Raw genomic sequence first — 24,973 nt, 5'->3', positions numbered from 1 at the left:
GGCTACCACTACTTAAGTTTTGCAGAATAAAAAAGTTATATGAGGATTTATGACTGCTTGGGGTTCATAACCCCTAATCCTTGCATTTGTTCATATTCCTAATCATTGACCTTAATGACCAAGAAACAAATGTTCTCTAATTGACCAAGTGAAGAAATGATGTCATCGTTACCTATACAGTCCAGGTGCCTGATGGTTTCATGCATCACACATCTGTAGAGATTCTTCTGTGACTGACCCAGCAAAGCCCACTCCTCCAGAGTGAAGTTCACAGCCACATCCTCAAAGGTCACTGTGTCCTGAAACAGTGAGAAAACAGTAAGTTGAAACTCAGTAATGGGAATCTATACTCACTACATAAACATCACATAATGCTGTGGTTTCCCAGCATTTACTCTTACTGTCTATACTCACTTTCTCCCACACAGCAATTCTGATGGTAGAATAGAGCATGTAACAATTGAATAGAATCCTCCCTGGGTAGAGTGCCATGGCATCGTCACAGCTCACAGCAACCTCAAATTCTTAGGCTCAGGTGATTCTCTTTGCCTCAGCCTCCCGAGTAGCTGGCACTACAGACAACACCAACGCCCAGCTAGTTTTTCTATTTCTAGTAGAGACAGGGGTCTCACACTTGCTCAGGCTGGTTTTGAACTCCTGAGCTTAAGCAATCCACCTGCGTCAGTCTCCCAGGCTGGGATTACAGGCGTGAGCTACTGCGCCCTGCCTTTATCAGTTTTTTATGTTTTTAGTCTACTGTTTGTAAAGTTATGAGAAATCTGCGTTCAAGAGTACTTGAATCTTACAAAAGTAGACTGCGAAACCTAATCACGCTCTCACATTAACGTGAAATTAAAAAAAAAAAAATTGCCTTAGTTGTTTTCAGATCAACGCGGGAGGAAAGGCTGGCGCTAACCAGTCTAGAGGACCTCCCCTCCTCAACGCACGCACTCAGACAACCAGGGAACCCAGCTCCTTCCTCTCAGCGTCCTCAGGCGGCACTTCTCATCCTCTCAGCGATCCCCACACCGTCCAGACTCCTGAAAACCCCTGTCCTTAAACCTCTGGAGGAGGGGAATTAAGGTCCTCTCCCCTGTCCTCATTCGGCTGGCATAGGATTAAACTGTCTCTGCAGCGACCCTCCGTGTCTCGGCGTATCGACTCACGCTGATCGGGCAGGGGGTTCCAGCCGCACAATCCGGGGGCACGCACATGGGGATCCGGGGCCGAGGTCGCCATGCACACAGCACACAGGACGGCCGGAGGCCCGGCTACGGGCCCAGCCTCACCCCGCGGGCCGGAGGGACCGAGAGCCGAGCTACGCCCGCGGCTACTCGGGTCCGCAGACTCCCGAGCGGACCGCGGGGAGGCCCGGGTCCCGCCACAGCCGGTTGCGACCGGTTCCAACCAGCCCCCGCTTCTCGCCTGCGGACGTCCACACACTCACCATTTCCCGGTTTTCGCGGGGTCCCACCGTCCTCTCTAAGGCTCCAGAGCGACAGAGGCTGTCACAGACTTACCTCCAGGGGTCTCTCAGTACTGAGTCGCAGCCAGAGCCGGAGCCGGAGCCCAGGGACAGGGATAGTTGAGGCTTGGGAGCAGAAAGTCACCCAGTCCACCAAGAGCGTCTGATTGACAGATCTCACGACCGCGCCCCGGTGTCCCTGATTGGATAGTCCTCCAGTTCCCACCCACTGGGGAATGGGTGACAAAAGAAGCGCGGTTACACTGAGCTAAGAGGAGCCAAAAGAGCAAGTTCCAGTCACATCCCTTTGGAAGGGTGAGCTTCCTCCCGGCTCTGTGACAAGACTGTTCCTAGGGGGCACATTTGCAACTAAGCAGATTTTCCTGCTTGTACTCCATGGGTTCTTCCCTACTTCTTTCTCCTGGAGAGGGGGTCACCAGTGTGTGCAGGGAATTCCAAACTAATCTTCAGGAGGAGAGATTCCCTGCCTTAGCAGGAGGAGGCCCAGATCACACAGACCACACTGGACAGGAGGGAGGGCCTGATGTCCTCCAGGGGCAGGAACTGGGGATGAGGCTACTGACAGCATGGCCACACCTTTCTCCCACCTCATCTCTCAATCTACTGATATTCAGCCAAGGAAGTAAAAACATGCCAACAATGAAATAAAATTATAAATAGGCGGCGCCTGTGGCTCCAAGGAGTAGGGCACCAGCCCCATATGCCAGATGTGGCGGGTTCAAACCCAGCCCCGGCCAAAAAACTGCAAAAAAAAATTATAAATATATGGAAAATGTGAAATTATACTGCAACAATATTCTACAAAGGAATCAATAGAAGAAAAGCAAAAACTTAAACTAGCTTAGATTAACACCCTCTGAAGTGCAGTGGTGAGATCATAATTCACTGCAGCTGAGAACTCCTGCCTCAAGCAATCCTGCCTCAGCCTCCTGAGTAGCTGGGACTATAAGCAGGCACCACTATGCTGATTCCAAATGAATAATATAAATTGAGGGGAATGATATTGATCCACACATGAATTAATAAATTGTGGTATATGTACACCATGGAATATTATGCAGCCTTAAAGAAAGATGAAGACTTTACCTCTTTCATGTTTACATAGATGGAGCTGGAACATATTCTTCTTAGTAAAGTATCTCAAGAATGGAAGAAAACGTATCCAATGTACTCAGTCCTACTATGAAACTAATTTATGGCTTTCATATGAAAGCTATAACCCAGTTATAACCTAAGAATATGGGGAAGGGGGAAAGGGAGAGGAGGGGTGAAGGAAGGATGGGGGAGGGACGGTAATTGGTGGGATTACACCTATGGTGCATCTTACAAGGGTACATGTGAAACTTAGTAAATGTAGAATATAAATGTCTTAACACAATAACTAAGAAAATGCCAGGAAAGCTATGTTAACCAGTGTGATGAAAATATGTCAAATGGTATATAAAACCAGTGTATGGTGCCCCATGATCTCATTAATGTATACAACTATGATTTAATAAAAAAAAAATAAGAAAAAATAAATTGAGGGGAATGAAAGAGCTGGTGTGGATTTAATCTGGAGCCATTTTAAGTGCTTGAAAAGGGAAGCTATTTTGTTTTTTTTTTTTTGAGACAGAGCCTCAAACTGTCACCCTGGGTAGAGTGCTGTGGCATCACAGCTCACAGCTCCAACTCCTGGGCTTAAGCGATTCTCCTGCCTCCATCTCCCAAGCAGCTGGGACTACAGGCTCCCACCACAATGCCCGCCTATTTTTTGGTTGCAGCCGTCACTGTTGTTTGGCAGGCCTGTGGTGGATTCGAACCCACCAGCTCAGGTGTATGTGGCTGGCGCCTTACCTGCTTGAGCCACAAGCACTGAGCCAAAGGGAAGCCATTTATACTAATGCTTAAACTTTAAAGAAATGATTGAGTGGGTCATTGGTGGATGGGTTCCCAAGGAAACTCCATTCAGGTTGTTAAACGCATTCCCAAGTTGGGAGCCAGATTCTGATGCTGAAATGGACCCCAGAATGGTTCAGAACCTGATGATGAGTCAGAGACACTTATTTAACTCTGGGAGCTCAACATGCCCTCATATACCCTCTGCAGAGTGTGAAAATCCTCACTCCTTCACCACTTTGATTTTCACCAGCAGAAAGTTCACCTGGAGTAAGTTAAATGTAATAACCTACATAAACCATCAAATTCATAAACCCTGACTGTAAGACAGCAGTTCTCAACCTGTGGGTTACGACCCACAGGAACTGTATTAAAGGGCCACAGCATTAGGAAGGTTGAGAACCACTGCTGTAGGAGGTAATCTAATGAGTGGTGCTGTGACATTCACAGGTTTTCCTCATGTATGTAAATTACATTCTGATACCAGCAACTCTATGCACACCCACACCAAAACACTTGTTGTGTGAGACTTCCTCCAGTGTTTAAAGCATATGCTCAGGTTAGAGTATTCTGTATGTGCCCTCAATGGGCAGAGAGTATAACAGATGGGAAAACACAAGCAAATGAAATAGTCATTGAACTTATTCAAGATATAACAGTCTATCCTGGAAGGTGGTTTCTAATGAACAATTTAAATCAAGGAATTGAGAGAGCCACAGGTGACTCACCTGGGACCAGATAAACGGCTTGAAAGGGAAAGCTATTTATGCAAGGCACAATTGTCCAGGAAATGGCCCCAGGCACCAGATGTACAATTTCAGAAAGTATAGAACCCTGGCCCTACTGACATCTACCCGTGGGTCCCCTGCTGTCCCATGCTCTGAGGCTTCTCACGAGTCTACACTCCTGAGTGTCTGTTCTGAGCAGTTGGAGGCCCTGCAAGGAGGGCAAGCTGCCCGGGAAGCCAGAGGGAGCCCCATGTCCCTCCCTTGGCAGCCTCCAGACTGGGCTCAGCTTGGAACCACTGGCCTGAGGCTCCGCTGCCCACTGCAGGGTGTTCACCTGCTTCTCACCTCACCAACACTGAGCAGTTAAATGGGGCAAAGCCCCTCAATCCTAGTATCTGAATAAGACACCAGTAGAGTCCTGGGTTTCCTCCTGTTTTTATTCGTAGAAGAAGAAAATTTGAAGATATTGTCTATGAATTTTAAAAAGTTGCAAATATTTATTCCTTTGAGAACAGAAAGATTATAGCCAACTATTGTTTTCACAGTAACAAACTTATGTAGAACAATTAAGCAGATGTGAACTCTCCCTTGTACCTCTGCTTCACACTTCAAGGTTCTCACCAGACACTTTGTGCCCAAGAAGTACATGCCCAGTTTACCCATTTGAAACTTTTTTTTTCAGACAAAGTCTCAAGCTGTCACCCTGGGTAGAATGCCATGGTGTCACAGCTCACAGCAACCTCAAACTCTTGGGCTTAAGTGATTCTCTTGCCTCAGTCTCCTAACAGCTGGGACAACAGGCACCCACCACAACACCCAGCTATTTTTGTTGTTGTTGTTGTCACAATTGTCATGTTGTTTAGCTGTCCCAGGCTGGATTCGAACCCACCAGCTTCCATGTATGTGGCCGACACCCTACCCACTGAGCTACAGCCAAACCCCACCCTGACCCACCAATCATGTCTTTAACTGCATCCTAAGTATTGTATAAATAACTTTCCTTCTCAGGCACTCAAACTGGCCCCAGATTAAATCCACCTCTGGCTCTCTCATGCCCCTCAATTTAAGTTATTTATCTGGGACCAGAAGAGTGGCAGTAATCCCAGCTACTCAAGAGGCTGAGGCAGGGAAGATCGCTTGAGCCCAGGAGTTTAAGGCTGCAGTAAGCTATACTCACACCACTGCACTCTGGCCTGGCAACAGAGGAAGACCCCTGTTTCAAAAATAAATTAAACAAGGCTCGGTGCCCATAGCACAGTGGTTATAGCACCAACCACATACACTGAGGCTGGCGGGTTCGAAAACAGTCTGGGCCAGCTAAAACAACAATCACAACTACAACAACAACAACAACAACAAAAATAGCCAGGGGCTGTGGCGGGTGCCTGTAGTCCCAGCTACTTGGGAAGCTGAGGCAAGAGAATCACTTAAGCCCAGGAGTTTGAGGTTGCTGTGAGCTGTGACAACACAGCACTCTACTGTGGGTGACGTAGTGAGACTGTCTTGAGGGGGAAAAGTGGGATCACCTGAACCCAAGAATTCAAGACCACCAGGACAAAATAGTTAGACCATCTCTCAAAAAGCAACCAAAAAATGGTGGACATGGTGGCTCACATCTGTAATCCTAGCACTCTGGGAGGCTGAGGAATGTGGATTGCTTGAGCTCAAGAGTTTGAGACCAGCCTGACTGAAAGCAAGACTCCATCTCTACTAAAAATACAAAAACTAGCCAGGCATAGTTATGAAAACTTGTAGTTGCAGCTACCCGGAAGGAGGCAGGAGGATTGCTTGAACCCAAGAGTTTGAGGCTGCAGGCTATGATGATGCCACTGCACTCTAGCTTAGGCAACTGAGTGAGACCCTGTCTGAAAACAAAAACAAACAAACAAACAAAAACCTCAAAATCACTGTAGTATTTTCCACTAGCAAAAATGGATTTGTGTGGAAAATAAGGAAAAAACTTGATGGCTGAGCATGACTTAGTAAGAGATCGTTTCCTTAGGAAATCAAATGTACACACTCATAGTCTATTATCACAGAACACTGTCCTCTCCCTAAAAAATAAGCTACTACTCTGAAAGACAGCTCACTCCTCACATTAATTGTCTCTGGAATAATGTTATATTTATTTGATCCCAGACAGGTGTTAAAAGAGAAGGCAGTGTGTCACAAACTAAGTGGATGTTGGCAGTTTATTTAAAGCCTTTGTATATTTCTATAAATTGTAGCAATTAAGTAGTAGATCATTGTATTAATTTAAATATGTATAAAAGCAAACAAATTTTAAAATAAATAGATAGCTATTTCTAAAAACCTTCGAACAGAAATAAACATTCACTCACCATGGTGGAAAAACCAGTCAGTAATGTTGATTCCTCTGAGAAACAATAAAGAAACTGCAGGAAAAACGAAGAACCCTATATTTGACAGGAGAACACATTTTGGTGGGGAGCTCACAGATAAGACATACAATTTGTGAGTTGCAGTTTGAACACAATATAGAAAACTTTAGTGGTAGATCCTACAAAGCTCTGATTTTGAGTTACAATGTTTCCTTTTAGTTTTCTTTAACAAAATAAAACACAATTTCTTCCCTACCACTCAGTCACAAAGATACTTATCAGCTGCTAAAAAAAAATTTATACTTCACTGGCTCATGCCTGTAATCCCAGCACTTCAGGAGGACAAAGCAGGTGGATCGCCTGAGCTCACAAGTTTGAGACCAGCCTGAGCAAGAGCGAGACCCTGTCCCTAAAAATAGCCAGGTGTTGTGGAGGGCGCCTGTAGTCCCAGCTACTCGAGAGGCTGAGGCAAGAGAATCACTTGAGTCCAAGAGTCTGAGGTTACTGTGAGCTATAATGCCATGGCATTCTGGGGGGAGGGGCTTGTGGGGAGGATGGGCGACAAAGTGAGACTCTGCCTAAAATAATTTTTTTTTTTGAGACAGAGTCTCACTATGTCGCCCTTCGTAGAGTGTCGTGGCGTCACAGCTCACAGCAACCTCAAACTCTTGGGCTTAAGCGATTCTCTTGCCTCAGCCTCTCAAGCATCTGGGCCTCGCTAGGCCTGGCTATAGGCGCCCACAGCAATGCCTGCCTATTTTTTTTGTTGCAGTTTGGCTGGGACCGGGTTTGAACCCACCACCCTCAGTATATGGGGCCAGCGCCCTACTCACTGAGCCACAATGCCACCCAGCAAAGGAGATTATTTGTAAATGTTCTGTTCTGTCCAACTGATCTATACATCTGACTTTTCCCAGGAATTTTCTAATTTACTAATGATGGAGAGCCCCATTGTGTTCCACATCACTGTCATACAGGTATAGAAATGCTTTTGAAGCCACAAGAGGACCCATTTAGACCTGTGGGCCCCAATCTTTTTGGCACCAGGAACTGGTAAAAGAAGTTTTCTATGGATGGAAGGGTTGGGCAGACAGGTGGAGCTCAGGCAGTGATGCCAAGAATGGGGAGCAGCTATAAATAAGATGAAGCTGCTTCCCTCTATTGCCCACTGCTCACACCTCCTGCTGTGTGGCCAGCTGTTGAAAGTGGGGGAGGTGTTTAAGTTTCATGGAAGACAATTTTTCATAAGACAATTGACAATTTTTCCACAGGGGGAGGAAAGAAGGGAGTGGGGAGTGGGTAAGTGGCACTCTGTGACCCTACTCCTAACACTAATTCATGTCCTGGGGATTGGGGACAGTGGTCTTAGACGATCTAGATTTACCTCTGTTTTGAGATGGTCCCTCCTATAAGTGAAATTTGGGGGCAAGCATAACTGGTTATGGCATAGTTTCCCCACATAGAACATGTGAAGCATATTCTTCATTCACAAATTGAGATAGTTAAGTCAGTAAAAAATAATTTGCTCTACCCTCGCAACCACAAATTTTCTTTCCCAGTGCACTGTTATGAATCTCACAATATCTGAATGAAAGCAATATGGCCCAGGGAATCTTGCAAAGGCCAACACAGACCCTCAAAGCACTCCAAACAGTGAGTGGCAGGGATGATGCCACTGCCCTCTAACTCAGAGACTGTCTCAAAACAAAAAGAGAGGAAAAGAAAAGAAATTAAGGAAGAAAGAAAAATGAAACCTATTGCCTATTGGTAATATACTTTAATAAAATCAAGGATCACAGAGAATGAAAAATGAAAAGAAAATTAACACTACCTATTCAACTGATGAAACTTTGTGTAAAGAAAATTTAAGAAATCTTCTCACCACAATGTGTTTTCTTTTTCCTAAAAGTAAGTAGAACCCCACAGTCCAGATACATTTACGAATAAAGCACTGGGCAGCGGCGGTGGCTCAGTGAGTAGGGCTCTGGCCCCATGTACCAAGGGTGGCGGATTCAAACCCAGCCCCAGCCAAACTGCAACAACAAAATAGCCAGGCGTTGTGGCGGGCACCCGTAGTCCCAACTACTCAGGAGGCTGAGGCATGAGAATCGCCTAAGCCCAAGAGCTGGAGGTTGCTGTGAGCTGTGACACCACAGCACTCTACCAAGTGAGACTCTGTCTCTAAAAAATATATATATATATAAATTATATATATAATATATATATAATATATATATAATATATATATAATATATATATATATATATATATATATGTGGCACCTGTGGCTTAAAGGATAGGGTGCTGGCCCCATATGCTGGAGGTGGTGGGTTCAAACCCAGCCCCAGCCAAAAACTGCAAAAAAAAATAAAAATAATAATAATATAAATAAAAAATAAAGCACTGGGCGGCGCCTGTGGCTCAGTTGGTAAGGCGCCGGCCCCATATACCGAGGGTGGCAGGTTCAAACCCGGCCCCGGCCAAACTGCAACCAAAAAATAGTCGGGCGTTGTGGCGGGCGCCTGTAGTCCCAGCTACTTGGGAGGCTGAGGCAAGAGAATCGCTTAAGCCCAGGAGTTGGAGGTTGCTGTGAGCTGTGTGAGGCCATGGCACTCTACCGAGGGCCATAAAGTGAGACTCTGTCTCTACAAAAAAAAAAAAAATAAATAAAGCACTGTCTGGGTATTGTGGTGGGTGCCTGTAGTCCCAGCTATTCAGGAGGTTGACCCAGAAGGATCACTTAAATCCAGGAGTTTGAGGTTGCTGTAAGTTAGGCTGATGCCACGGCACTCTAGCCTGGGCAACAGAGTGAGACTCTATCTCAAAAAATAATTAAAAAAAAAAAAAAGGAAGATCTTTACTACTTTATTCTTATGGGTTTTTTGTTTGTTTGTTTGTTTGTTTTGAGGCAGAATCTCACTATGTCACCGTTGGTATAGTGCCATGGCGTCAGAGCTCACAGCACCCTCGAACTCTTGAGCTTAAGTGATTCTCTTGCCTCAACCTCCCAAGTAGCTGAGACTACAGGAGCCTACCAAAAGGCCCAGCTATTTTTTTGTTGTAATTGTCATTATTATTTAGCAGGCCCAGGCTGGGTTCCAACTCATCAGCCCCGGTATATGTGGCCGGCACCTTAACCACTGAACAATGAGTGCCGAGCCTACTACTTCATTTTATTTTTAGTTTGTGCTACTTATTTCATTCTCATACTCTGGTGTATTTGCTCATGAACAAATCTCTTTCATGACTCAACTTGTGTTCACGAATGTGTGCAAAGGAAATTAAAACCATACCTTCTAAACAGACAACTAGAGGGTGTTAGAATACTCCTTGGATCTGAAGTGACTACAACCCAGACCAAGAACAAAACTGTATGGCAGCATGTAACCTAAGCCTGGGGTCCAAATTTAAAGGCTACCTCAAAATATCAGATCTTCTGTGGACATAGAAAATGGACAAACTCAGTGTTGACAAAAAAGAATGAAACCAAGAGCTACTTTTTATGTTGGTGGTCCAATGGGGACTTTACTGTAATATGGCTCCCCCTCATTTCTTATGGCACTAAATAAAAATAGAATAAACTTTACTCAATTCTGGCTGCCAAAAGAAATACCAGAACCTAGGTGTATTAACCAAGTAACATTTATTTATTATTTATTTATTTTGAGACAGAGTCTCACTATGTCACCCTTGGTAGAGTGCTGTGACATCACAGCTCATAGCAACCTCAAACTCTTGGGCTTAAGTGATTCTCTTGCCTCAGTCTCCCAAGTAGCTGGGACGATAGGCACCTGCCACAACGCCTACTATTTTTTTGTTGCAGTTGTCATTGTTGTTTAGCAGGCCCAGGCTGGGTTCGAACCCACCATCCTCAGTGCATGTGGCTGGCGCTGTAACCACTGTGCTACAGGCGCCAAGCCTAACCAAGTTAACATTTAATTTTCACCATACCAAGAGCAAACCAATGCAGATTCAGTGGCTGGCAACAGTTGACTTGCTGGTTCAAGGAAAGCTGTCATCACATTGTCCTTGTACAGTGGAAAGCAAAAGCAAGCTCTCTGGAGACCCATGAATCCCATTCATGAGGACTCTATCCTCAAGGTCACATGTAATCCTAATCACCTTCCAGAGATCCCATCTTGTTTTCCATATATTAGGTGGTAGGGTTTAAACATATGAATTTTGGGGGATGAATAAACTCAATAATATTCTTCCCCTCAAAATTTATGCCATCACATGCCAAATACATTCATTCCATTCTAACATCACCAAAAGTCTGGACGCATTTCACCATTAACTCTAAATCCCCAAATCAAAGTGTTATCTAAATATCACCTGGTGATATTCAACTTGGGGCAAATTCTGTTCTGGCTTTGAACCTTAGGGGGAAAAATGAATTAAGTGCTCTAAAATACAATGAACAGCACAGGCATTCCATAAACATTCCTATTCCAGAGGGGAGAAACATGAGGGGAGAGAGAGGTGAGCATTCCCAAACAAGTCCAAACCCCACAACATAAACATCATGAGATCTTCAGGCTGGAAAGTAATCTTCTTTGGCTCAATACTCTGCCCTCAAGGCACACTTGACAAGCGTTGTGACTCAGCATCTCTGTTAGACATGGGTTAGATGCCCAAGGCTTTCCTGGCACTGCCTCCACAGCTGTAATCATCTTGCCTATGGAAACTCCAAAATGCCCCATACTATTAATACTCAGGAGACATCCCTCATGATCTCTGAACAGACACGATGGTCCTTCATTCTTGTCCTGAAGAACATCACATATTCACAACTGAATGGTCAATGGACCCTCTCTGTAAAATCTGAGAAATCCCACATTTCTTCCCGCTTGAGTGACTAAATTCGTGGTTCACACCCATACTACTATTTCTTTTCTTTTCTTTTTTTTTTTTTTTTTTATTTTTTTTTGGCTGGGGCTGGGTGTGAACCCGCCACCTCTGGCATATGGGACCGGCGCCCTACTCCTTGAGCCACAGGCACCGCCCCCATACTACTATTTCAATCAAACAGTCCTTGAACACACCCATTGGCTTCTCCTCTTAACATGCTTTCTAATTTTGCATAATAGATAGAAAATTTTACACATTTTTTAGTTCTGGCTCCTTCTTGCTCAATACACGTAATTCCATCCCTAGTCACTTCTCTTTTCTCTTATTTTATTATTTGCAATCTTAATGCAATACTAAATTTCATCACTTACTAGATCTACTTCCCACAAAACACTAGCACATGAGCACAAATCGACAAATTCTTTGCTTCTTTCTAAGGATCTTCTTTTCTCCATCTTCCAGTAAGATCCTCAATTCCATCTGAGACCTCAACAATATGCCTGCCATTGTCCAAATATCTACCACCATTCGGTACATTAAAAGTTGTTAAATTCCATGAAATTTACTTATTTTTTCTCTTTCAGCCTTTGGTGGTATATCCAGGAAATCATTGCCAAAACCAGCACAATAAAGTTTTCTCTTTTGTTTTCATCTAAGAGTTTATATATTTAGGACTTACATATGGGTCTTAACTCCATTAGGGGTTAATTTTCGCCTATAGTATTTGGGAAGAGTACAATTTCATTCTGTTGCATGTGGATGTCCAGTTTTCCCAGCACCAACCATTCTTTGGAAACACTAGCCTCCCTTTACCCCCCACGAATGGTTTTAGCATCCCAGTAATTAGGCTGCATATGCAGAGGTATACAAACATCACTGCAAAAGTTTTGACAAAGACTGTGTTATGGTCCATTATTTCACTTCCAAGAACTACAGACAAAGGCAGCATCCTTTCTGATTCACCTGTGCGAGTTTCAACCTGCTCAGCTTATTGGCGTTGCAGGGGGGGCTTCATTTGTTTCCATCCCTCTGCACTCAGTCAGCTTCAGCTGTGGAGCTGGAAGAGCGGACTTTCCCGTAATGATTTCTGATGATTTTAAAAGTGGGTTAAACCAGCCTCAAAGCCTTGAGTGCTTGCAACAACGTTTTGGGGACCTTACTCCTTCCCATACAACAAGGTTTTGGCAGTTTCAAGAATTTAGAAGAGGCTGAACTTCAGTGAAAGTTGAGAGGAGTGGGCATCTGGTGACCACAGTGACTAAGGAAAACATCACCTCTGTGGAAAACATGGTTTGTAAAAACAATTAAGTGGCATTTAAGGACACTGAAGAAGCACAACAGATTTGACTGCCAGCAGTATCCAAAATCCTGCACAACTATCAAGTCAGGGAATTTTCATTCTGATGGGGGCCTCACACTATGGCAGATGAGCAAAAGCACATCTGTGTTGAATGGTGTGAAGAAATGCTGATCAGATTCCACAGAGGCAAGTCTAGATATGTTTCTGACATTGTTACTGACGAAACCTGGACATACCGGGTTGATCCACAGAATAAGTGTCAGTTGATAATGTGGATTTTTCTGGATGAAAATCCACCAACAAATGTGAAGTGGCCCTGAAGTGCCAGAAAGAAAATGGTAGTAACTTTTCTTCTTCGAGAGTGGTCATGTCACAACTGTTCCTCTGGAGGAAAAAGGACTGTTACTGCTCAGTAGTACACAACAGTATGCCTACTAAAAGATTTTAGGAAGTTCAAGAACAGAGGCCAAGGACAGGACTGCGGGTGCATCTTGCACCATGACAATGTGTCCACCCATACAGCCAACATCACCATTTAGTTTCTGGAGTCCATAGAGTTCACACTTATGTGATACACCCACTCCACAGTCCTGACCTGGACCTATGTGATTATTTCCTGTTCCCCCTTCCTGCATGCTCAGCAGACAGTTCTCTAGGCCTGAAGAAGCTGTTTACAACTAAGACAGTGGGCTTACAGCACTTGAAGAAAATGAGTGGAGAGTGTTTTCAAAAATGATTCACAAGAATGCAAAAGTTCATAGAATATTGGGGAAATAATTTTGAGAGAATACAGTGATCAAAATAATCCTACGTTTGTTAACTTTTACATATCTCAAAACTTTCATAGTGTCCCTTATATTTCTGTGCTATAAACATTTTGCTCTATTGATGTCATGTCTGTCTGTATGCTGGTACCGAACTGTTTTCATTACTATACATTTGCAGTAAATTTTGTTTTGTTTTGAGACAGAGTCTCTCTGTCACCCTTGGTGGAGTGCCATAGCATCACAGCTAACAGCAACCTCAAACTCTTGGGCTCAAGCGATTCTCTTGCCTCAGCATCCCAACTAGCTGGGACTACAGGCACCCACCACCACACCCATCTAGTTTTTCTATTTTTAGTAGAGATGAGGTCTCACTCCTGCTCAGCCTGGTCTTAAACTCTTGAGCTCAAGCAATCCACCCACCTCAGCCTCTCAGAGTGCTAGGATTATAAACATGAGCCATGGCACCAGGCCTAATTTTGAAATCAAGAAGTGAGATTCTGCCAAGTTTATTTAAACTTTTTTTTAACTTTATTTTTGTTTTTCAAGACTATTTCATCTTGGCCTGGTACAGTAGCTCATGTCTGTAATACCAGCAACTGAAGAGCCTGAGGGAAGATGATGGTTTGAGACCACAAGTTTGAGGCTGTGGTGAACTATGATTCTACTGCTGTACTCCCAGCTGGGCAACAGAGACTACTTTGCACTTTCTGACTTCACTGTGATTTCAAATGTAGAAAATGAAAAACGTGTAAAAGTTACTCCCAAAGGATACAGCCTAAAAAAAATTCCTGAAATGTTAGCAGGTAGTATAGAATGCTATCTCTCAGTAAAAAATAAAAAAGTTTGGATGGGTGCAGTGGTTCATGACTATAATTCTAGCACCCTGGGAGGCCAAAGCAGGAGAATCACTTGAGGTCAGGAGTTCAAGACCAACCTGAGCAAAGCAAGACCTTCTTTCTGCTAAAATAGAAAAATTAGCTGGGTGTCACAGTGGGTGAATGTAATACTCAGGAGGCTGAGGTAGGAGGATAGCTTAAGCCCAGGAGTTGGACGTTGCTGTGAGCTAGGCTAAGGCCATAGCACTCTAGCCCAACCAAGAGCAAATAAAATAACATAAAAACAAAAATGTTCGGTCTTTCAAAAAGATCAACTTTCGAATACATGAAAGGACTCATCCCAGACCATTCAACAGTTGTATGGTCTATCGCTTGTACCTTCAAAAGTTTGCAAGAGAAATGGTACTTCCATCTTCTTCATATTCACTATGTTTTTCTCAAATGTAAGTTTTTTCATGTTTTTAAAAGTACTGGAAAATTGGAAGGCATTACCAAAGTTTTTCATTTATAGGACTTCTGCAGGTGAGTCCTTTCATGATTTACAAAGGAAGAGGGCCAATAAAATGCTTTCCCACACTCCTTACATTTATATGTTTTCTCTCCAGTGTGAGTTTTTTCATGTATTTTTAAGTATTTCAAACTAGTGTAGGCTCTGCCACATGTTTTACATGAATAGGGTTTTTCTCCAGTGTGAGACCTTTTATGTCTTTTAAGGGAACTGAGAGAATAGTATGCTTTTCTACACTCCTTACATTCATAAGGTTTCTCTCCAGTATGAGTCCTTTCATGTATTCGAAAGGACTTGGGACAAATGAAGGCTTTCCCACATTCATTACACTCATATGCCTTCACTCCACTGTGTGTTCTTTCATGTAATCGGAGAGAACTGGAAACACTGAAGACTTTCCCACATTGTTTACATTCATAGGGTTTCTCTCCAGTGTGAGTCACTTCATGTCTTCGAAAGAAACTGGGAGAATCAAAGGCCTTCCCACATACCTCACATTTAAGAGGTCCATCTCCAGTGTGCGTTATCATGTGTCTTCGAAAGCATGTGCGAAAAGAAAATGCTCTCCCGCATTGCTTACATTCATAGGGTTTTTCTCCAGTATGACACCTTTCATGTACTTTAACAAAATAGGGACAACTAAAGGCTTTCCCACACTGTTTACATTTATACTGTTTCTCTCCAGTATGAGTTCTTTCGTGTCTTAGACAGGATCTGTAACTGGGGAAGGCTTTAGAACACTGCTTACATTCATATAGTCTCTCTCCAGTATGAGATCTTTTATGTAAACGAAATAAACTATACAAATCAAAGGCTTCTGCACACAATTTACACTTATAAGGTCCACCTCCACTGTGCCTTACCATGTGTCTTTGAAGGTTTCTATGGACACTGAAGGTTTTTCCACATTCCTCACAATCAAAGGGTTTCTCTCCAGTGTGAGGCCTTTCATGTGTTTGAAAGGAAGGGCCATAACTGAAGGCTTTCCCACATTGTTTATCAATACATGGTTTCTCTCCATGTTCTTGAAATTCATATGGTTTGTGTCCAGTATCAGCTCTGACGTAGCAATTAACAGATGAATGATCACTGCTGCCTCCTCCACACACATGGCTTTCACCTGCTTTTACTCCAGGGATAGTTTTCTTGTTCACAACACCATCTGGAATCTGGCTGAAGATGTCTCTATCTTTACTCCCTTCTTTACCTTCAGACAGTCTCTCTACCATATGATTTCTGTAAAAAAATGAGAAGCACATAACTAAGGTTTATAAATGAATTTATCTTTATTATGAGGTGTAGACATTTTAAACATTATAATGATATGTAGGCTTTACACATTGTTTGCTTTTTTTTTTTTTTTTGAGATAAGAGTCTCAAAAAGAGTCTTGGTCACCCTCGGTAGAGTGCTGTGGTGTCTTAGCTCACAGCAACCTCAAACTCTTGGGCTCAAGTGATCCTCTTGCCTCAGCTTCCCAAGTAACTGGGAATACAGGGGCCCACCACAACACCGGCTATTTTTTTTTTGTTGTCATTGTGGTTCTTTTTGTTTTTGTGAGGAAGAGTCTCACTGCGTCACAGCTCTCAGTAACCTCAAACTCTTGAGCTTAAGCAATCCTTTTCCTCAGCCTCCCAAGTAGCTGGAACTACAGGCACTCGCCACAATGCCCAGTTATTTTGTTTGTTTGTTTAGCAGGCCCAGGCCAGATTCAAACCCACCAGCCCCAGAGCATGTGGCCAGCACCTAACCACTGAGCTACAGGCGCCCAACCTGAATTCTTTAAATATGAATAAACTGAATATGACACAAGATAACTCAAGTACACCTCTTACCAAGACCATAGTATTCATATGGAGTTTCTTTCTTTTGAGACAAATCTCACTCTGTTGTCTGGGCTAGACAGCAGTGGTGTCATCATATTCACTGCAACTTCAAACTCCTAGGCTCTAGCAGGCTTCCTGCCTCAGCCTCCTGAGTAGCTGGGATTACAGGTATGCACCACCACGTCTGGCTAATTTTTTTACATTTTGTAGAGAAAGGAGCTTGCTATATTGCTCAGCATCATCTTGAATTCAAGTGATCTTCCCACTTTAGGTTCCTAAATTGCTAAGATTACAGTTTCCAAGGAAACTATACTATAACATTGGATATCTATGTCACATATAAGTATGAGGGAAAATTATTCTAATTCTAATAATAAATAAATTTGAAGCAGGGCTTTGTTCTTATTCTCTGCTTATTTTTAAAATTTCATGTCATTCTAAGATTCTGTCTGGACATGTGATTTTCTCCTGTGAGAGAAAATTACCTTTGACTTCTCCTGGGATTTTTGTACTGATCTTCAATATTCTGGTCTTTCCATTTTATTCCTAAAATGCAGATCCATAAATAATATATTATTACAAAATTATAAGAAATATGTCAGATTTATCTTCATGGTACATTTTAGCAATGCAAGACTTATTCACCAAAGTACAGTTGGTCCTTGAACAACAAGGGTGTGAACTGCACAAGTCCACCTCTACCAGGATGTTTTCAGCTTCTCTCATTCCTCAGAAAGTAAGACCAAACTCTCCTTTTCTATAGTCTATTCAAGGTGAAGAAAATAAGAATGAAGACCTTAATGATGATCCGCTTACACTTGAAGGACAGTAAATAGTTTCTCTTCCTTAATATTTTATTAACATTTTCTTTTCTCTAGCTTCCCTTTTTATAGGAATACAGAATAAAATACACATAACATACAAAATATGTTTAACCAATTGTTTACGGTAGTAAGGCTACCTGTCAACAGAAGGCTGTTAAGTAGAAAGTCCTAGGGGAGTCCAAAGTTATATGAGAATTTCAACTGCTTAGGTCAAGTTCAGCATCCCAAACCCCTGAGTTGTTCAAGGGTCAACTGTGCTCACTTTCCATATTACAAATCATTAAACAGCACTAATGACCAAGAAACACTTGTTCCCTAATTGAATAAATGAGAAAACGATGTCACTCTTACCTATAGAGTCCAGGTTCCTGATGGTTTCCTGCATCACATCTATGTAGAGATTCTTCTGTGAGGGACCTAGCAAAGCCCACTCTTCCCAAGTGAAGTTCACAGCCACATCTTCAAAGGCCACTGAGTCCTGAAACACCCAACATATACAGAGGAAGTAAGTTAAGACTCACAGCACAAACTGAGATCTATACTCACTTCAGAAGAACTTTCCCAACATGTACTGCCTTGGGGAGAATCAAACCACTACTCTCTGTATATACTCATTTGCTCCCACATAGCAATTCTGATGCTGGAATTGAACATATTCCATACAGTCACAGCTACATAGGAACATGACTCTTGGTGAGTTACCTAGGAGATGATCTGACTGAATTATCCCTAATATCTAATTGTACAGTGGATCTGTAGTTCCTGTCTTGAAGGAGCCCTATTGCCTATTGTGCAATGGATAGTTAACATTAGCAGTCCTGAGACTATATATCCTTAAAAATGCTGTTCATGGAGTTCAACCATTGATATTATCAAGGCACTAGATTTAGGGATGGACCTTACCAATGTAACTAATAAGAGGGGCTGAGTGTACCTAAGTTGCTTATGCAAACAATATGGTATTTTCTTTTTTCTTTCTTTTTTTTTTTTTAGAGACAGAGTCTTATCGCCCTCAGTAGAGTGCTTTTGTGTCACGGCTCACAGTGACCTCTAACTCCTGGGGTTAGGCGATTCTCATACCTCAGCCTCCCATGTAGCTGGGATTACAGGCACCTGCCACAATACCCAGCTAAGTATTTTTTTTCTTTTCTTTTTTTTTTTTTTGTAGAGACAGAGTCTCACTTTATGGCCCTCGGTAGAGGGCCATGGCCTCACACAGCTCACAGCAACCTCCAACTCCTGGGCTTAAGCGATTCTCCTGCCTCAGCCTCCCGAGTAGCTGAGACTACAGGCACCCACCACAACGCCCAGCTATTTTTTGGTTGCAGTTTGGCCGGGGCCAGGTTTGAACCCGCCACCCTCGGCATATGGGGCCGGCGCCCTACCGACTGAGCTACAGGCGCCGCCCTTTCTTTTTTTTTTTTTTAGAGAGAGTCTCACTCTGTCATCCTTGGTAGAGTGCCGTGGCATCACAGCTCACAGCAACTTCCAGCTCTTGGGCTTAGGTGATTCTCTTGCTTCAGCCTCCCCAGTAGTTGGGATCACAGTGCCCACCACAACACCTGGCTATTTTTTTGTTGCAGTTTGGCCAGGGCCGGGTTTGAACCCACCACTCTTGGTATATGGGAACAGTGCCCTACCCACTGAGCCACAGGTGCTGCCCAGTATTTCCTTATTTTGTGTCTTTCCTCTAAGAAGTTGTAATTTTGTTACAAACTTGGCAGAAGGAACCTACCTGAAATCGAATCAACTCATAAATGTCCCAAGAAAAAGCAAAAGTAAAAGCAATAGGCCCAGATAGTTTCACTGGTGAATTCTGCCAAACATTGAATAAATAAAACCAATTCTATTCAGTATCTCCGAGAAAACAGAAGCAGAGGTAACACTTTCTAATTCGTTATAAGGCCAACATTACCCTAACACCAAAACTAGACAGATCTTACTTACATTCTCTCCTATGTGAGGCTGTGAGAAGAAGACTGCTATCTGCAAATCGGGAAGCAGGACCGTATCAGAGAACTGACCTACTTAAATTTGAATTCCCAGACTCTACACATTTGAGAAATGTTTACTTGTTGTTTAAGGCATGCACTAATGGTAATCCATGACAGGCCTTAAGTGACTGAGATAGAGAAGCTCTTTCCCAAACACATCAAGACTCTGAAGTCAGTCGGGCACAGTGGCTCACACCTGTAATCCTGGCATTTTGGAAGGCCAAGACAAGCAGATTGCTGGAGCTCAGGAGTTCAAGACCAGCCTGAGCAAGAGTGAGACCCAGTCTCTACTAAAAATAGAAAAACTAGCTGGGCATTGTGGCGGACATCTGTAGACTAAGCTACTCAAAAAGCTAAGGCAAGAGGATCACTTGAGCCCAGGAGTTTGAGGTTGCTATGAACTATGAAGCCACGGCACTCAACCAGGGTCACTGAGTGAGACTCTGTCTCAAAAGAAAAAAAAAAAAAAAGACTTTGATATCTATAGTAATCAGGAGAGCATAGTATTAGCAGAATGATGGGTACATACAAGGTCTGATAATTAAGTTCTCTAACATGCTACTGTGTGCTTATGGTGGCATACCGTACAAACAGTGTGGTAAGGTTTCATAATCTTGAGTATATCAGTGTCTCACAGCTGTGTTTGTGTCAACACGTAGCCGTGTCCTGCTTAGTGGTATTCTTTATTGTTGTTGCATGTTTTGGGGAGCCATCACAAGAATGTCAGAGCTTGAATTAGAGCAGCAAACAAACACTAAATTTCTTGTGAAACCTGGCAAGAGTGGAAATAAAATCAAGGACATGTTAGTCCAGGTTTATGAGGACAATGCAAGAAAATGGTAGTGTACAAATGGATTAAATGTTTTGCTAAGAGAGAAAAATCCTGATGAGGAGAGGTCAGGTGGCCAATAACAAACAGAACTGAAGAAACATTACAAAAATTTGTCAAATTGTGTGTCAAAATCATTGCTGATTGTGAGAACCTAAACACTAACAAACAGTTATAGGAAAAACTTAACTGAAAATCTTGGCATGAGAAAGATGTATACAAAAATGATCCTGAAGGAACTCACCAATGAGCAAAAGCAAAAGAGAATAGAAGTTTGCCAAGACCTTTAGGAGAGAAAAGATGATATTTGGGGCCATGTTAGCACTGGTGATGAAACATGGGTGTACAAACAAGACCCTAAAACAAAGCGTCAAAGTATACAATGGAAGTTAACCAATTCTCCACAACCAAAAAAGTTCTGTCAGTCCAAATCAAGAGTCAAGATGATGTGGATAACCTTCTTTGATAACAGAAAGATTATTTATTATGAATTTGTACCAACTGGACAAACAGCTAACTAATTTTTCTATTTGGAAGGACTGAAAAACTGCGTGAAAAAGACGAAAACAACCAGTTTTCATGGCTCTTGCACCACAACAATGCACTAACTCACATGGTGCTGTCTGTGAGGGAGTTTTTAGCCAGTAAACAAGTAACTGTATTGGAACATACTTTCTATTCACCTGATCTGGTCCCCAGTGACTTTTTTCTTAACCTGAAAAGAAAAGAAATATTGAAAGGAAGACATCTTGATAACATTTAGGATCTCAGCTGAACAACTCCAATGGCCATCCCAGAAAAAGAGTTCCAAAATTGTTTTGAAGAATGGACCAAGCACTGGCATTGGTGCGTAGCCTCCCAAGGAGTACTTTGAAGGTGACCATAGTGATACTCAGCAATGAGGTATATAGCACTTTTTCAAGAATGAGTTCACGAACTTAACTGTCAGATCTTGTAGACCAATGGAAAATGCCAAATTAGAAAAAGAGATCTACTTAAGAGACAAGAACCTATGAAGGAGGAGGTCCTGCCAGGTAATGATAGAAATGACAGACATTTCAACACAAGAGACAGGAACAATACCACCATCTCATTGCCTGACCATTAGTGTGTCTCCAAAGATTGAAAACAGAGGTTCAGGAAAGAAAACCTGGGTGTCCTATGGTGCCAAATATTTACATTTTTATATCCTTTTTTCTTTTTCTCATTCCTCATGTTGAATCTTTTATTTAATATTTCAGATTAATATGAAGGTACAAAACCATTAGGTTACAATGTTTCTATTTGTTAGCTAAGGTCCCTGTTGTAATAGTGTCCTGTACCCAGAAGATGTGCCAAATACCCTTACATTGGGCTCATTAGCTGGAAGCTTATTAACCCTTCCTCCTTTCTCCCCCCAACTTGAATTAAATTGAGTTTTTCTCTTGTGTGAGCCTGTATTAGTTCATCTACTGGCTTCATATTGAGTACATTGAATACCAGCTTTTCTCTTCTATGATACTTTACTAAACACAATGCTCTCCAACTCTATTCAGGTTAATACAAAATATATAAAGCCTATATTCTTTTTTTTTCCCCTATTTATTTATTTTTATTTCAGGTTAATGCGAGGGTACAAACAACTAGGTTACAATGTTTGCATTTGTTAGGTAGAGTCCCTCTTGTAGTTGTGTCCCACAGAAATATCAATTAAAAAAATATATAGAGAGAAAATAACAAATAAGCCAGACTCACTTAGTAGAGAAACCAGAAGGCAAACGTTCTTAACATGCAGAGTAGGCGAGCCTGAAGGTGCTGGAGCTGGACCCTGGGAACCTCAGTCTCACCACCACCTGGTATATGACCCTGGGTGAGCTACTTAATCACTCTGTGTCTCACCGCAAGATGGGGATGAGAATCAATCTACCTAACATCCCTGGCATGGAGTAAACACTCAGTGAATAGCCATTTATTATTACAATGCCAGAGAATATTAAAACAAGATGTCCAATCTCACCATTTGTTTTAGGTAAAGAAATTGAGCTGGATAGAAAGGTGATGACTTCAGTAAGGCAGGATGAAGCCTGAAATCCAGACAGACCAGTTGCGGGGAGACAGGGAGCATGCTTTCGGGTGACACACAGTTGTATTCAAATCCAAACCCTGCCCAGATCTACAGTCCAGGGGCTACAGGGACAAGTTCTTAAGCCTATCTTGTCCAAGACTTTGATTGTGGTTTGGTTAGCTCTACTTAAGGGAGAACTTTTTAAGGATGGAATGGGCTGCCTTGGAGAAAGAGCAAGCTCTCCATCAGGGGGATTAAGGCTGTGTTAGCTCTTGGAGGGATGGAAGGCCTGTATTCTTTTTATAGCTGAACAGTATTCCATGGTATACATACACCAGTTTATTAATCCATTCATGGGTTGATGGGCACTTGGGTTGTTTCCACATCTTGACGATTACTAGTTGAGCTGTGATAAATAATCTAGTGCAAATGTCCTTATAATAAAATGTTTTCATTCTTCTAGGTAGATGCCTAGTAATAGGATTGTGGGATCTAATGGAAGGTCTATTTTGAGTTCTTTGAGGATTCTCCATACTTCTTTCCAAAGAGGTTGTATTACTTTGCAATCTCACCAACAGTGTAAAGGGGTTGATTATTTAGATTATTGGTTCTCAACCTGTGGGTCGTGACCCACAGGAAATGTATTAAAGGGTCACAGCATTAGGAAAGTTGAGAACCACTGATTTAGATGAAGGGTATACCAGAGGACTCCTCCCATTCCATGATATCCAGCTGTGCCTCTGGGAGGTCCCACCCTCATGCCACAGGCTGTCTTCTGGAAGGAGTGACCCAGGACCTGATATACCTGCTAAGAAAACTGGTAGCCTTGTGCATCTTGGGGCAGCCCCCAGCAGTTCTGAAACCCAAGACCAGGAAAAGATAATAGGCTGAGGACACCTCACCAAGAAAAGTTTCCAAAGAAGAATTTCAACCCAAGGACATTCTGATAACATGGCTGTGCCCTGACAAGATAAAAGGAGAGTTACAAAGATTTTTTTTTTTTTAACAGAGGAATGTCAGGTGGTTATTCTCTGCATTCCTCATATGTCAAAAAGAAAAACAATCTTTTTAAAAGAGCCATATACATCGCGCCTGTAGTTCAGTAAGTAGGGTATCAGCCACATACACCAAGCCTGGTGGGTTCGAACCCAGCTGGGGCCAGCTAAAACAACAATGACAACTGCAACCAAAAAATAGCCGGGCATTGTGGTGGATGCCTGTAGTCCCAGCTACTCGGGAGGGTGAGGCAAGAGAATCGCCTAAGCCCAGGAGTTGGAGGTTGCTGTGAGCTGTGACGCCATAGCACTCTACTGTCTACTCTACATAGGACGACATAGTGAGACTCTGTCTCAAAAAAAAAAAAAAAAAAAGAGCCAATATATGTCTACTGAAAACAGAAAAAGTAACCAGGCATGATGTGGACAGCTGTAGTACCAGCTACTCTAGAGGCTGACGAAGGAGGATCCCTTGAGCCCAAGAATTTGAAGCCGCAGTGAGCTATGGGGAAAAGTAAAAGGGAAGGTAAAAAGGAAAAGGGAAAAGGAAGAAAGCAAGCCGGGGGACAGAGGTGACAATGTTGCTGTGAAATGAGGAACGAAAGGTAGTGATACAAAATGCTGGGAAGGACCTGAAACCCAAGGCATTTAGAGCCAGCCCTAGGGGAAGCTGGGTTGAGGGGACAAGGCGTTGGATTTAAGACCCAGCTACTCACACCTTCGAAAGCCCCGAGAATTGGTCGCTCTTGAAACAAATAAGAGAAAGGAACACCACAGACAGCAGCTCCTACTTACTAGGATCCACACACGCCAAATCGCAACCCTCCCCCATGACCTCGGTGACGTTGTCACCGCACATTCTCGGGACACCGGGAGGTATCCACAGTGGGCTCCGGGGGTGAGAACGAGATCACTGCGCATGGGCAGGAAGGGACGGCGGGGGCGGGGCGGCCAGCCCCACCCTGCTGACCCGAGAAACCGAGGGCCAAGCTGTCCCAGTGGCTACTTGGATCCGCAGACTCCGGAGCGGATAGCGGGGAGGCCCGGGTCCCGCCGCAGCCGGTTCCGCCGGTTTCAACCAGCCAGTGCTCCCCGCCTGGGCACGTCCGCCCCCGCACACTCACCATTTCCCGGCTTCCGGGTGTCCCAGTGGCCTCTCTATGGCTACGGCTACCAGTGTTGGTTACACCACGATCGAGGCTGCCATGGACTTACTTCACGAATCCCTCAGTACGGAGCCCAACCCAGAGCGCTGGGATGGGGAAGAGACTCCCCGGGGCTTTTTGAACCCCGCGGCGTCTTTCCGGTGGCGTGTGTGATTGACAGGTCTCAAGACGGCGCTCCGGCGGCCCTGAATGGATAGTCCTCCAAGTCCCGCCCTCTGGGAAAATGACTGACAGAAAAGAAGCGATCTTAACCCTTAGCTGAGGGGAGCCAGATGACAGATCCTATACACAGCCCCTTGGCAGGTGAGCTTCCTCTATGAGCTGGGACCTAACACATCGCAGGGGGCATTTTTATTTAAACACAGTACTCAATGCCCCTTTCCTGCTTCTTGCTGCAGAAGGAGTCATTAGAGTGTGCAGGAAATTCCACATGTCAGAAAGGAGCTATGGTTCTCCTTAGAGAGGGAAAGGTGCCCAGTCCACATCTGGCCTCCATGGATCAGGAATTTGGGATGAATGTTGAGGGAAGCATGGCCAAGGTTTCCTCACACCTTCTCTCTCAATCTAGTCATTCTCAGGCAAGGAAATAAAAATATGCCAA

At 43.3% G+C, this 24,973-nt stretch overlaps 1 protein-coding gene across 4 annotated transcripts in view; it reads right to left on the bottom strand.

Annotated features, from left to right (window-relative positions):
• The window catches only part of LOC128582517 (zinc finger protein 823-like), a 37,255-nt gene extending 12,766 nt beyond the window's left edge, over nt 1-24,489 (bottom strand). For 2 of the 4 annotated variants that reach the window (XM_053586483.1, XM_053586481.1), the window contains exons 1-5: nt 24,331-24,489; nt 17,696-17,822; nt 17,006-17,066; nt 15,560-15,932; nt 173-299 (exon numbers count right to left, since the gene is read on the bottom strand). In XM_053586483.1, the coding sequence (XP_053442458.1) occupies nt 173-299; nt 15,560-15,932; nt 17,006-17,066; nt 17,696-17,822; nt 24,331-24,333 (691 nt within the window). In that variant the 5' untranslated portion in view covers nt 24,334-24,489. Of the gene's footprint in view, nt 1-172; nt 300-1,447; nt 1,659-6,434; nt 6,510-15,559; nt 15,933-17,005; nt 17,067-17,695; nt 17,823-24,330 lie in introns of those variants that run through there. The other 2 variants (XM_053586484.1, XM_053586482.1) reach the window with 2 other exon arrangements.
• Nucleotides 24,490-24,973: the final 484 nt, after the last annotated feature.

Source organism: Nycticebus coucang, chromosome 3 (genome assembly GCF_027406575.1).
Source record: "Nycticebus coucang isolate mNycCou1 chromosome 3, mNycCou1.pri, whole genome shotgun sequence".
Classification (NCBI taxonomy): Eukaryota; Metazoa; Chordata; class Mammalia; order Primates; family Lorisidae; genus Nycticebus; species Nycticebus coucang.
This window is presented reverse-complemented; position numbering and strand designations above follow the sequence as displayed.